Below are 15,292 nucleotides of genomic sequence, written 5' to 3'. Positions count from 1 at the left end.
ACGAAGGGTTATGATTTGATATACGTATTATATATATATATTATCAATATTATCATTATTTTTACTTAGGATAATATTATAGCATAGCTCACGGTGTGATACGTACACGTTAGTATAAGCTTAACGGTAATTCATCCCGTTTGGAACTCATATATATATATGTATATTTATATATACATATATAGCTCATTCCTACCCTTATACACACACGTATCACACACTCGCCGATCGGGGGCAGCTGTGGCGTCAATCGTTTTCGACTTCCTCTTCTCGCGCTAACGCCACACCGCTCGTAAAAAAAAAAAAAAAAATACAAAACAAAACAATAATAAAAAAAAAAAAATAACAACAACGGTGGCGCCCCGAAAACGAGCCGAAATATTCTCGCCGGCAGTGTTGGTATGTGCGCTCGCCATTGCACCGCCGGCCCGTTCGGATAAACAATATTTATAACGTCGGTTGTTTGGAAGTCGAATCAAAAGAACATTTTCCCGACGCATCTCCGGCTGTAAACCAGTACACTACACACCACATTATATACATGTACACTCGAACGCTTTCGGAATATGAAAAACTGCCAGGCGATAAAACATTTATGGGTGACGTGGTGTTTTTGTTGTTTTTTTTTCCGTTAGATTTATTCTCGAGTGTAACTTTGTAAACTACTGTTATCGGTTGGTCATATATTATATACACATCACCGTTGACCACACACACAAGATGCCACCACGTACAATCGTCTTTAAAAAAAATAAAAAAAAAATTTATATTTTCCGTCGAATTCGACACGAACATTTATATCACGTCATGCACGTATACACGGTTCGTTTAAATCTACTATAGATCGTCATTAATGTTTAAACACGGACGTTATGAGATTTCTCGGAAACATGTTCGTCTCATACGCTCCCGAAATACTAAATAAAGCATTATTCGCAATATGCATAATTTAGGTCTATATATTATTATGTATTGTATGTTTTACGGTTGGCACCGTACTCTATTCTAATTAGATATAATATAATAAAGTATGCATCGTATATTGTCATCGTTGACAACGATAAGACGTTATATATTATATTATAATCGCTCTTACGTATACATTATAAACATGTATAATATAATATATGTACACAGTAGGTCACAAGTTACCGTTCGTTAATTGTATTTGTATGTGTGTGATCATGAAATTCTTATCAATGAGCCGTTTTCACCGGGAATATTCCCCGGGGGGTATACTATAGTAGTACAGTGCTATAAACATAATCGTCCAAACTTGTCTAGCAAAGCTGATTGAGAGCGCCCGCCTCAGCATTTAACCAATTATTTAGCAAATGAGCTGCATTTATACGAGTAGACTTAGGTATATTTGTTTATGTTTACAATTATTCAAATACTATAAAATGTATTAATATTAATATTTTCCCAATATTAATTTAATACAAAATGTCAAGTTTAATATTGTTAATGTAATTAATTAAAAATTGTTTATACATTCACAAAAAAGGGCCTAATCCGTTAAAAAAAAAAAAATAAGATTAACAATAACTGGACAGTGGACACCAAATATTCGCATGAGACATACATGTAAATTTAATATTATATATCCCTCAAAAATTGTATTATGTGCGGACACCAAATATTATGTAGGATATCATAATCAAATTCAAACGGTGTCATTTTACTGAAATTAATAATTTAATTTTTATTTGTACATTGAAAAGGAAATTAATCATTATTTTACTTTGTGGATGAAATATATGGTATCTCTTGAATAAAAACAAAACGATTCTTTCAACCGTTCCTGTAAAATGTTACGGTAACGATAAAAATGAGTTTGTGATTTACATAAGATAATATCCAGTATTAAAAAAAGTTTTTATTTCATTCTATCAACTTTCATTTCAAAAGAACAAATGGTCTAGAAAGTCGTCTCTTACCAAACATTGAACGGCTCAATCTCATTGAACCGTGAATCTCGAGTTGTCGAAATGATATCGAATCGCAGCCAGGCATAATATACGCGAACATTACAATTAAATTGTAAATGGATATTTACGTATATTTTTATTTTCATATTTTATATATACTTAAATAAATACGGCGTTTTCGTCTCATATTTTTTATACGGATCAACAACATTATTGACATACGTTTAACGAACGGCAACTGTTTTTATACACTGGGTTTGGGTTAATTTTACACGGCACAAATACTAATTAATTATGACGTTATTAACGGTTTGTGTGTCACAAATTTGTGTTTACAGTGCCCCCGGACCGGCTGAGCGTGCTGAACGAAAAAGGCGATCACATACCGCATTACATACTCGGGCCGTACAAGGAAGGTGTGACGGTCGATATCACGTGCATCGCAAGCGGAGGTAATTAATTATATAATTTTGAATCGATATGCATGATACGCGTACGCGGTACGGACGATGGTTGTGCGCCATGTAATTTAACATACCCGATGAATTGCTTGCGCTCGTCCGACACTACTCATAGACCGCAACACGAACGTGCGGAAAAGATCTCGCGAACGAATAAATCGACCATTCCACGGACGTTTGCGTTTGAATTCATTAATAAAAATATGGATATTGATCCAAAACAGTGTACGACTGCCCCCTGAATTATGACAACTATTACGGACGATAAAACGTGTAATCTATATGTTTACCTATTTGCTTGTGTTTTTGATGGTCAGGAGGTGGGAGGCTAAAAATATTAATTATTGTATTCACGAGGTCTCGTGGGGAAACAAGAACTCACTGCTCTATGGTCATAAAAAAAAAAAAAATGTAGACATATGAAAAAAAATATATATTATTAAAAAACCGAATCCCCAGAGAACACCTTTGCCATTATAACCATCACTGTGCTTTTACAGTTGTGCATGAGATAATAATAATATTAATATAATGTGTTATCTATATTGTTATTTTTATATTTATGTATATTGACGTGTAGTACTATTTGAGATGAAATAATATAATTATTTTTACTTCAATGAAACCCCAAAAATTACTCTGAAACTGGAGTGATGTAGAAATTATTTTACACAAAGCTTACAACTCGTTACATTTTTAAACGGTATATTTAACATGCACAAGAATATTATAAAAACTTTAAAAACTTAATCATCACATGTTTGACTGTATGAATAGTATTTTCTATATTTTTGTATTTTAACAATTTACATCACATTAATGTATTTATATATTTAATTAAAGTTAACATATTTTGTTAACTCTTCGATACAATACACTTATTAATTATTATTTATCTATTAATATTAATATATACATACGTAGTTCGATTGGTAAGGTATTATTGTTTTTTTTTTGATATATTTTATTTTCGATCGTCAAAGAATAATATTTATGGTCATAAGATATTAATATTTCCTACCAGAAGCTCACGGCGACGCCTAATTCCATTTTTTCCAAATGCGCTATCACTTTGTTTACGATGTTTAACTTCAGTGAAATTCATAGCAGTGCCATGCAAATTTGCATATCAGAAAAATGTCAGCTTTACAGTAGTCGTTTAGTGCGAAGCTAAATCTAGGCGTGTTTACAAGATTTGTTGTGAAGGGTTAAAACCCTTTTTTTTTTAAATAAAATTTAATTCCATACGTATAGCATACTAGTATGACACTACACAGTTTAGTATTAAAATTTGTTTATTGACTTGTTTATTAAACACTCCCCTTTCTTTTCCAGCCACCGTGTATAGGAAAATATTGTATTTGACATTTTTTTTTTTTGTACGTGCCTAGCCGTCACAAAGGGTTAGTGTACGTTTCCAACGACGGAATATTGTAAAGTGTACACTCTAGTAGAGAAAATTACGACAGAAATCTCATTATACTAATCAAATAAATTAAAATTAGCATGTATATTTATTTATATCACCGATGAACACATTGGAAGCGTAACACAATTCAATCGTAAATTCCGCGCACGTAAGGTGACGTCATCGCCGCACCGCCAGGTCCCAAATAATTAAGAGAACCGCGTTTTTATAATTACGTTTTATAATAATAATTATTATTAACTGTTTCTAGCCGACGAGCGATAAAAAAAAATAATTATATGTATAATAATAATGATAAAATGTCAAAAACATCCAAGGAACCATATTTTTAGTAGCACGTACTTTGATGAAATAGCCCGCCGGTTATTGAAATTTAAAAATATTTTATAAACTATTATAATAATATATTTATCAATTGTCATAATATATTATATTTGTACGGTGTAGTTGCAATAACTCAAAAACCTTTATTTTTTGGTGCCCTTTGAAGTGTTTTAAGTTGTGTTTGATAAGTTTACCTAACTTTAAACACTGTTAAGTTGAATTTATTTTTATTCATACCAAGATTCGAGTTATTTAGTTTCAAATCGTATATGATTATATATAGAACGTGATGAATTCAAACATTCCCCAACTCGTGATAAAATACTATACAGTATACGCGATATAACAATTTATTGTATTTTATAAATAAATAATTTTATTTAAAAGGTATAAAGTTCATGTGAACCTATTTATTAGTGATACGTTAATAAAATAATTAATTGTATGTATAAATCTACTCTTGTTTAACAATAATAATATGAAGTCATAATTCATTTATGTCTTAAGTTTTAATCTGTTAATTGTTTTCTAATTCCTATGTTTTTGTATTTTAACATTATTATCGCAAATATAAAAATAATCACACTTGATTTATTTATTTCTTTTTTATTATAATATTCTCTATTTTAAATAAATACGATTTTGGTTTATATTTTTACTATTTTTTACGATTTGTTTGTAAACCCATATCATCGTGGTTATAATATTAGTAGATGCGTGCATTTATTCTTGGTTTTTGAAGTTTAAAATCTATAGGATTAATATTACTAATTTGCATTAAACATTATTATAATTTCGATTCCACCATTATTATCAATATTATTAATATTATTGAACTATTCTCCAAAATCACTGATGGTTATCGAAATTATGACCAGCTATTGAACTTATTAGCTGTTTCCAAAGTTAGGCAACAAAATACAGTCGTAAATATTCGTTTATTTTTTTTTCATATCTAGCCTTCTCAATCATTGATTTTCAAAGTTCAAACGGTCTTTTCAGATAATCCACTGCTTTTAGCATAATTAGAACTTGATAAAGTTAGACAAAGTTAAATTAAAGTCTCAATCAGTTGCAAAATGTTTGAACTACGTGAACTCCCTACCACCACAAGAATAATTGTCAACCACTCTATAGTTCTTGGGGTACTACGGAATCTATTGACTACTGCTGCCATTAGCTCTATTATTGACTCATTCATTTTGTTTTTCAAACTTTAAGTTTATAACTTCTAAAATTATAATCTATAACATAACGATGAATATCGTACAATTAGGTTTTTAAATATCTGCATCGAATTTTTGAAGGTCAAATAATACATGTTATGTGTAGATGAATATTCACTTTACAAGTTTATAAAACTTCACAATGGATGTTAAAACTGTTTTTAATATTAATTCAATAGTTTTTTTTTGATAGAAAATATTCATTTTCTTGGAAATATTGATAATCATTTATTATTCAAAAAAATATAGAAAGTTATTCCACAGAAAAATACGAATGTGGACAAATGTATTTGGAAGAAAAAATGTTAGAAGTGCATGTTTTTTTATAAAAAAAAAATAAAAATATATAAATATGAAAAATAATTTGAATAAATATATTCCATTGTTATCAGTCATTTGTTATTGTCAAAAAATAATAAATGATAAATTATTAAAATTTAAATTGATAGGACCATTTTATACCACAATAACCAATAAATATTATGCGTATGTAAAATAAGGATAAATATATCATTCTCTATAGTCTCTGGAGTTGCATTCAGTCGTTTTGCACATGCTAATTCAAGCGTATGTATATGTACGTCTTACTCACTTATAATATTATAATACTTTGATGTATTAAGCTGTACTTATACGTTAGATATCAGGAAAGGACCTAAAATAGTTATGTACTCAAGTTGTATACTTCCATTGTAGGTTCTAAAACGTTGAGTAATAATTATTTTACAATTGAAAAAAATTATAAGATCCGGTGTAACTGAAAGGATAACTTTCTAACCACATATACCGAAATTGCCTATTCAAAATGCTGTGTTACGATATAATATTATGAATGAATAATATTTGCAAATATAATATTAATTATAATTTATAAAATATATTACCAAGTATAAGCGAATCAAATTAATTCAATAGCTATGTTTTTATATGATTTATTTTACACTAGGGTGTACATACAGTTATTATAAAATCAAAATTATTACCACCGATTATTTACCATATATTTACAGAATCATAAACAAGAAATTTACTTTTGCTTTATTAACTCTATTGAAAGTATAAACTTATATAATTCTGTTGAAGATAGTAGGAACAATAGATATTAAAATTAAACGTAGTGATAATAAAAAAAATTCTTGGCTTACAACAACATAAATTATACTATTGTTTGCGTATAATTTTAGTACAAAAAGGTCAATCAAGTGGTGAAATATCAAATGTTTTATCGATGGCTTATATTCGTTATAGACGTAGCCTGAAAAAATAAAAACAAATGTGTGGACTATAAATAAATACCAATAATATTAGTATTCTATATGTGCTTAATATGAAAATATTAAAATAAATATTTATTTATTAAATGAAAATTTCTTAATTAACTACCTATTGATTTGGCAGTAAAATCGATAATTTGTTATATAATAAAAATAACGATGTATTGAATTCCAGTAGTAAGAATTAAGCCAATATTAAATTTTCATAATAATATTATGAACATTTTGTCTACTCTTTATAATAATTATATAATACGAGTACTTTAGAAGACTGTAGAAATTAAAATAAAATATGATATGTTTACGATATATACTCTCGATCAACTTGCAGACTAAAAATAATTTATAAAACTTAGTTTAGCACATCACACGCGTGTCATTGGCTCTCGTGAGTGATATTTCGCTTGACTGGAACAATGTCCTGTTGCGTGCATAATATGTATAATATACAGCATACATGCATACATGTTGTGTATGTATGTGTGCAGAATTCTGGGATCATTCATTCACGCCCCATGGTCAAACGGATCTGTTTCCGGTCGGATAATATCACGGGGTCGATGAATTTTTATTTTTTTTAAGCTTTCTAATACCTAATCGGATATAACGATATATCGTGGCGACAACTTGTGACTGTCAACCGCTCGCACGCATATACTATTTTTCCCTCGGAGGTAACTCAGTGGATTAAAATAAAAATAATTAATTTATGGATTTTCGTAGTCGTTGGCAGAGTAGTTACGCAGTCGGATTGGCCAAATTTATTGTTTTTCTGAAGTAATGGTGACCGGGTGATGGATAATTTTTACCTTAGAAATAGTACAACATGACATTCGAATTATTCTCTTGATATAACTTGTTAACTGATTTAAAATATTGTACAATAAAATTAATATTGTATTAATAGACAAAAATAAAGTATTATTACAGTTATTTTGTATTTTATAAAACGTTAAAGTTTGCATTTTGATTTCGCTACAAGTTAATAACAGCTAGGCTGATTTGATATAACTACTTGTAAAATGAATAATAGAATTAAAACCATAGGGCATAGACTATATAAATCAAACGCATAAACACGGGCTTTTAACTTTAACGACGTGCTTGTGTATTCCTTAGCCAAATAATTCCAAAAGGAAGATCATTTGACAAACTTAGGATATTAATATTGTATGTTAAAATCTTGAAAATAAAATTAGTTTGAGGCTATTAGGCTATTTAATAAGAGACACAACTTTAGATATTATTATTCCACGTATTTATTAAAATGTGATTTTAATTTTAATGTAAATTTATCTGTGATTTTTTCTGTATTTTGCGATAGTATAATAAACATAATCACAAATATTAATAAACACAATTATTATCAAAAATAACGTCTGTACAAATTGCAAAATAATATAATCAACTTTATAACTCAAAACTACAACTTCTATCACTATTCCACTCAAAATCTAATTTTTATTTCGACTTAGTGAAACGATATTCCCGCTCATTTTGGTCTAGTCCCAATCCCCCCCACCGATTTGACACGGTATCGTATACCTAATAAAAACCAATTTCGTCGACAACCATTTTGGATAATACGCGCTCTCACGAGTAAATACAGATCGCATAATAATATCGCATTAAAATAATAATAATAATAATAATACTATTAATATATAGACTCAGCATTTTGCCAAACAATCGAATCGACCGCCACCGCAACCACATTATTATACTGCACCTATCGGGCGGCGCACAGTATATTATATGTATATCGTATATAGTAATTATTTCCAAAAGCAAACCGACCGATCGGCCTGATAAACGGATCGCGATAAATTATTATATCGGTCACCGTCGACGTTTCGGAGGTTATATAATAGGTACCTACACCAATAATAATAGTAATAATATAATATTGAATCGCTGGTAAAATAATATCCAAATCCACTGCCGCGGTTGATAAACTGCCGTGTGATATACAGTCCGGCCCGTTATAAATAATCATAATATCGCAAACCAACACCCTTCGGCCAATGGGATGCTGCGCGTTTGTGTTGTACAATAATAATAATATATAATGTGTATAGTATACAATTTATAACGCTATAGGTGCACTCGCGATTCTACGACGTGGCTGTTCGACCGGACCACAGCCGATCTAATATCGTCGGTGGCTTTTTATTTTATTTTATTTTTTGTTTTTTATCTGTTCGTTGTTCGGCCAAATGTGCATTGTAACGGGACAAGGTGGATTTAAACGCTCGGGGCATTTCCGATTATTACAATATTATTTTAATTATTATTATTATTATTTGTGATCTTCCGAGCCTCGCTGGACTTGTTGTTTTTGTTACATTATATATATTATTAGATTATTTAATCGACGAATTTACGATATTTTATTTTATTTTTATATAATCATATTAATATATTACTATCTAAATATTTTACATGCGTTCAAATGATGGATAATAAAATAAATATCGTAATGGACTATCCGTGTATGTTCTATATTTTATCGAATAGCGTACGTGTGTAGGTAATGGGTATGTTATAATTTTGTGTTAGCGTGAAATAAAAAAAAAATCGAAATCTATTATTTAGTATCGTTTAATATATTCGCTAATGCGTTATTCTTGAACTTCACATATTTTATCATAGCTGCTTTTTTTTCTTCATTAATGACTATTGCATTTCTGATGACTGAACACTGTGCCGTATAATAACATAATATTATAATATTTTACCAACCATACCTCTACAATTAAGTTTATTCCAGTCTACGGTGAGTATGTTATTAATGTTATATTCGATAGTGAATCGTATTGAATCGAACTAAAAAAACCTCTCAGAGGGACAAAATTGGTTGGTTTTGTATCGGCATAAATTTAATGAGTTTAACACAGTTTTCAATTAGTTAATTAATTTATAGACGAGGGCATGGACCAAATATCTCGCTATCCACCCGTGACGTTACTCCAACCCCGACTAATATAAATATTATCATAAGTACATATTGCACCGTAAATATACATTATGCCGTTTTGTATCTGCAGTTATGATTTTATTTTGAGTTTGTTATGTTATATTGTACATGCACGGATTTACAATACATTTTAGTATATTATATAACTACTCAACTACTCATTTTAAATATTATTATTATACTCGAAGTTATTTTCTTTTTTGTCAATAACGAACATTATTATCCGTCATAATTCAAATTCTTACACCTAACTTATGAATACTAACAATAATAAAATAATCCATTTTTGTCGAAAAAATTTCAGTTTTGATTAATAAATATACAAAGGCGTTCAAAATACATTTTAATATCGTAGTAATATTAACTATGCACTCTGCAGATTTATAAAGAATCTAGGAATATATTGAGCTTACTGGTTTACAATGTATTTTTTTTTTTTTACTTGTACGTGACAAAAAATCGAATAATCATTTTAATTTTAATATATTTTTCTTTGAACATTTATTCAGACAAAATAGACGTTCAAAAGATTCAGAAAGCTCTACGACTGATTGTAAATCGAGTAAAGTCATTATTTGATTTTTTCTATGGTTACCTTATATGTGAAACAAAAAAACTACCAACAACCGACCAAAACGTTGATAAGCATGATTTAGAAAGCCATAAATTATCAAGTGGGTATAATTTACCTATCGCACCTCATCATCATTTTGATAATTCAGTAACTCATTATGGCTTAAAAAAATTATATAAGTTTTTATTTATGAATAATCGTTCATATAAACTTCGAGTTTTATTTAATTATTTTGTTTTATTTTTTGTACCTATATAATAATCAGCCTTACTTTTTTTTATAATATATTTAACGAAACGTCGAAACACCATTATCACAATTGGGATTATTTAAAAAATAACTTGTTTATTAAATTTATCCACGGCAAAAAAATTACTGTGAAAATATAATATTTTATAAATTGCATAAAATAAATAAATAAATAAAAAAAAAAATGGCTTCTCAAAAGAAAAAGTTGACGCATAAGTAAAACGACGTTATGTGTCTATATTATGTTGACTTCTAAAATAAAAATCAAGTTTTAATTAAAACACTTTTTTAAAGTTTTGTTTAATTTCAGTAAAATTCAAAATATTCATTAAAAAAAAAAAATCCATCATCATTGCTAGTTAAAAGTTAAGTATAATTCAATAATCAAAGCCAAAAAAAAATATTAACTTTTACTTTATTTCCCTAAACAGTAATTATCAGCACTGTTTTCTTAAATCGTTTAATTTAATGAAATAAAATCTTGGTATACAATGTGTTTTTCATCATACAGTTATGGTTGGTAACAATACTTTTAATATTTTTAACAATATAAATCTGCGTGTTAAAGTATAATACATAAAATAATATTAATATGTATCGTGCATTGATAAATATACATTAAAATTTAAGACAGTTCCGAGTCGACAATTTATTAGTCTATCGTCATTCATCTCATATTTTCCGTTAGTACTTTACAATACATATAATTGTACGTATTGAAATATGCGCCATTACATCATAGATCAGATTCACAAGAAATTATGTTTATACAAAGTATAAAAATATAATATATAAATTTATGTATGCGAAGCTTAGCTTTGTTTTGATTAAATAATAAATAAAATTCTCATCTTTCGGCGAATAATCTATTTTTCTTTTCATTTGAGACAACGAAAAACACACATTACGACATACAAAACATATTAATAAATGCGCTTGGTGCACATGTGTATATATGTCGGGGTTGGTTATTTTCTTTTTTATATTAATAGTGAAAGAGCCAATTTTGAAATCCAAAATAAAAAAATACTCGGTAATAAATAATCACAGGTTTCTCGTGCAAACACGTCAAGTTTTTCGACGGGCATGTCGCTCTAGATATTATTTCGTATTATTTTTTTTTATTATTATTATTCTTAAAGTTGTTTTCAAAATCCATAAACCCGTCGGTACTCCTTCGTATAGCATCGCAATACAGCCAATATAACTATAATGTTATAAAATATATTATACTCAAACCGTTTTGGAGATTTATCGTACTCTAAATATTTTTTAAATATTAAAAAATATCAATTTGATATTTTTACAAATTAATTTATTATCCAACACGTTGTAAATGTTAAAATATTATATAATTACTCAAGTAGATTGTATTACTATTAAATTAAAACGCGCTTCCTTTAAGAACTTTCAGATATAATTTATCGAAATTCGAATACTCACCTTTCAACGTTGTTAAAGCATTTCTTTGTTTGCGTGTATTATTATCATTTCGTTCTCTCGGAGTCTTCTTTCATTAAGAAAGAAAGTATTTGAATTAATTTCGTCTAAGGACATACAACAATTGTGTTGTGTTATTCACATAACAGTATAAACTTACGAATTCTATGTAAAAGTTTCATAATGACTTGTCAAAATACAGCGTAGCTTAACAGCTATGTATTGATAATTTGAGAAAATATTTTGATTTATTAATTACTAATTTACTGTTTCATTATATTATTATCATCATTGTGCCAACAATTTTCACTTGACAGTTTTATATAAAAACAGTAGTGGTTTTCTCTCCACACGTACACATGTATTCGTCTCATAATAATTATTAAATACCGTATAATTTAGAAAATCACATTAACGTTATTACGAGTATTTATTCGATTTTGGGTTCTCAGCCGCAGGAAATTTATCTATACTGAAATCAAATGCTTTTGAAATATGAAGCCGACCAATATGGCGTATAAATATTATATGACTCGGTCCCGTGTTAATATTTCGTGAGAGATTTCTAAGCGTAATCGTATTGGTTTGCATGACGTGTAGGTATATGGCTTGTGGCGATTTGTACGATACTTGTGATTAGACCTAACCTACGGAAAGATAAGAAACAACTATGTGCGTAGTAGCTCTGTGTGAGTTATGTATTCAGTTACACATTCGAAATCCATATCGAATTCATTTTACAATTTCTACACAAACTTGCCCAGTCTTATAGTTTAAAAATAACAACATAGCCGAAGTGCTTGTTTGCCGTATAGTATCTTTGATAAATCAACATGCATATTTATTATTATATTAGTGTTAATATTGATTATATCATTAATGTATATTACATATTTTATGTTTTAATATATTTATATATTAAAATAAAAACACACTTTTTATTTAGGTAAAATGGCCCGTTTTTAATATTATGATACATTTATTTTTTTCGTTAGAGAAACTTAGCATCTTTTATAGCACATTTTATTAATTTTCAGGGCTTAAACATATGCATATTTTAAGGTTTTTTAGCCATTAAGTCTCTAGTCCTATTATTTACAACACATCCATTGGCGTTGTTTTTGCTGTCGAAATTAAGTCTACGGACACTATTGCCACTGTGGTTTGGGTTTTTCACGCTCGTATAATAATATAATATATCGTGATTCTCGGCGAACCGTTTTCCGGGTCACGTCTATGGCGGGTAGCCGACGACAACTGTGAATATTCTCTGCCGCCGCATTATTAGACCGCATTGAGCCACTTGAGTCGCCGCGGGTGAACGTTTTAACCCAATCCCATCTCGAGTGGGCCAACATTAAACGAGTACAGAACGAGAGTAAACGAGTCGTGGACAGAGATAAAAATATGAAATGGATAGAGAGAGAGAGAGAGAAAGAGAAATAGCGAGAGAAAGAGAGAGAGAGAGAGAGAGAGAGTGAATGTGTGCCGAGAGGACCATTACCGTTCGAAACCACCTCAAAAGTCGTCGGGCGTACGAGATTTTTTCCTTTTTTTTCTGTTGATTTATAATTAGAATCATTTTTCATCTCACCACATATGCCGTATTATTATTTTAATTGGCTTGGAATACAGCTCAGTGGTTTTTTTTTTTTTTTACCCCAAACTGCTGAATTTAAAATAATAAACGACCTGAATAAATAAACGGGAATTGCGCGATAAATATTTTACATTTATTTTATAAAGAAACGGAAGTAAGTACAGGTTATATTGTTTAAGCGTTCTTATTATATTTATTTTTGTCATCGAGAGTTGTGGACAAATCAATGTTACGCCGTTTCAGGTATGACGCTTTTATATACAATTTTTTTCGCAATTGTAGGCTTGTTACTCCGATAAAATATACGTAATGAAATAAAAATCTAAATTGCTGTGTACAATGTTATGATGACTGATAAACTGTTATTAAATATATTTTATATTAGAATTATTTTAAATAATAATAATAATAATAATAATACATATCAATAATATATCATTTTGTGTTGTACAATGTACATTGTGTAAAAGTTAACAGACATAAAATAATACCACTTCGTGAATAGCTCAAATTATATTTTATCGCACCAACCTTGTTCGTATAAATACTTATTTATATAATTATAGCATATTAAATACATAAGAAAAATGTATTTTTAAAAGAACACGATACACTCTTGAACACCTAATAAACGTTATAGGTATTTTAGAAATATGTGAGCCACTACAAATAGCAACCTACAATAATTGAACAATTCATCTACAAACATAGCTCGAGTCTATAGAAAACAAAAAAGCAAAGAAACTTTAATTTATATATAATATATACATATAGTTATAGACAAATATACAGAAATGAAATGACTGATTTTTATTTTTTATTTAATTTAATAGGCCATTACACATTTATAGTTAAAATAAAATTATTAAATGCGTGCCTATTATTATAAGTATTGCATAATGGACGTAAGTACTGAGATTAATATTCTAGTATTAACTACGTGCACTTAGTGCATAGAATAATTTTATAAATCGTAAAACAAAAAAGCTCGCTGAAAATAATCGTTATATTATTGAATTAGATTAATTCATGGTTATTGTTCCGAAAACCGTATAATGATTTAACTTGAAATACAACATTAAAGAAAAACATTCAAACGTTAGAATAAGTAATTCCATTTGAAATACACAATTAGAAATATATACAAAAGGAGGCATTGGATTGCAAACAACAATAATAATATTATATAAATCTTTTCATCGGGCATGGGGTAGAAAGTCTGGAAACCAATATAAATAACTTCGAGCACCAACTCAGTTGTCAAAACGAAAGTGTATTTTTCAGTAGATCTTTAGTTAGAACTATTTATATTCCACAAAAACAAAATAATCGTTATATTATTGTTGAATTTCAAATTCATCTTTCCCCCATTGGATTTATTTTAAGTACAAATTAACATTAACAAGCTTATAAATAATATTATTAATTAGTGTCGGAAATAAAGAGAATATTATACTGTCACGTACCTATCTACTAAGTATTGACGACGAATAAACATATAATTATTGTATGATTATTTACGTATTAAATATTTTGCGTGAATCCCGAGGAATTATAATACGAATGAAAATCGAAAATGTTTGCCGTACTAAATTGCGTGATTGCCTTGTCAATTTGTGTACCCAACTTAGACATTTGAAAAGTAAGAGTTACCGTTTTGGAAATGATGTGACCCAATGTACGAGTGTATAATACAAGTGCAAACACGGTAACTACGTCTACTGCAAACAATGTAGACACGCCGCGACTTAAGTTTCAGTAGTATTATACATTATTATACCGATGTCTGTATGTGTGTTTATTTTCA

The 15,292-nt window shown here is 28.8% G+C and overlaps 1 protein-coding gene across 1 annotated transcript in view; it reads left to right on the top strand.

Annotated features, from left to right (window-relative positions):
- Positions 1-15,292, top strand: part of LOC132924052 (nephrin-like) — a 433,787-nt gene that overhangs the window by 290,953 nt on the left and 127,542 nt on the right. Inside the window, exon 4 of the mRNA XM_060988125.1 lies at positions 2,270-2,383. Within this exon, the coding sequence (XP_060844108.1) occupies positions 2,270-2,383 (114 nt within the window). The remainder of the gene's footprint in view (positions 1-2,269; positions 2,384-15,292) is intronic.

The sequence above is a fragment of the Rhopalosiphum padi genome, chromosome 3 (genome assembly GCF_020882245.1).
Source record: "Rhopalosiphum padi isolate XX-2018 chromosome 3, ASM2088224v1, whole genome shotgun sequence".
Lineage (NCBI taxonomy): Eukaryota > Metazoa > Arthropoda > Insecta > Hemiptera > Aphididae > Rhopalosiphum > Rhopalosiphum padi.
This window is presented reverse-complemented; position numbering and strand designations above follow the sequence as displayed.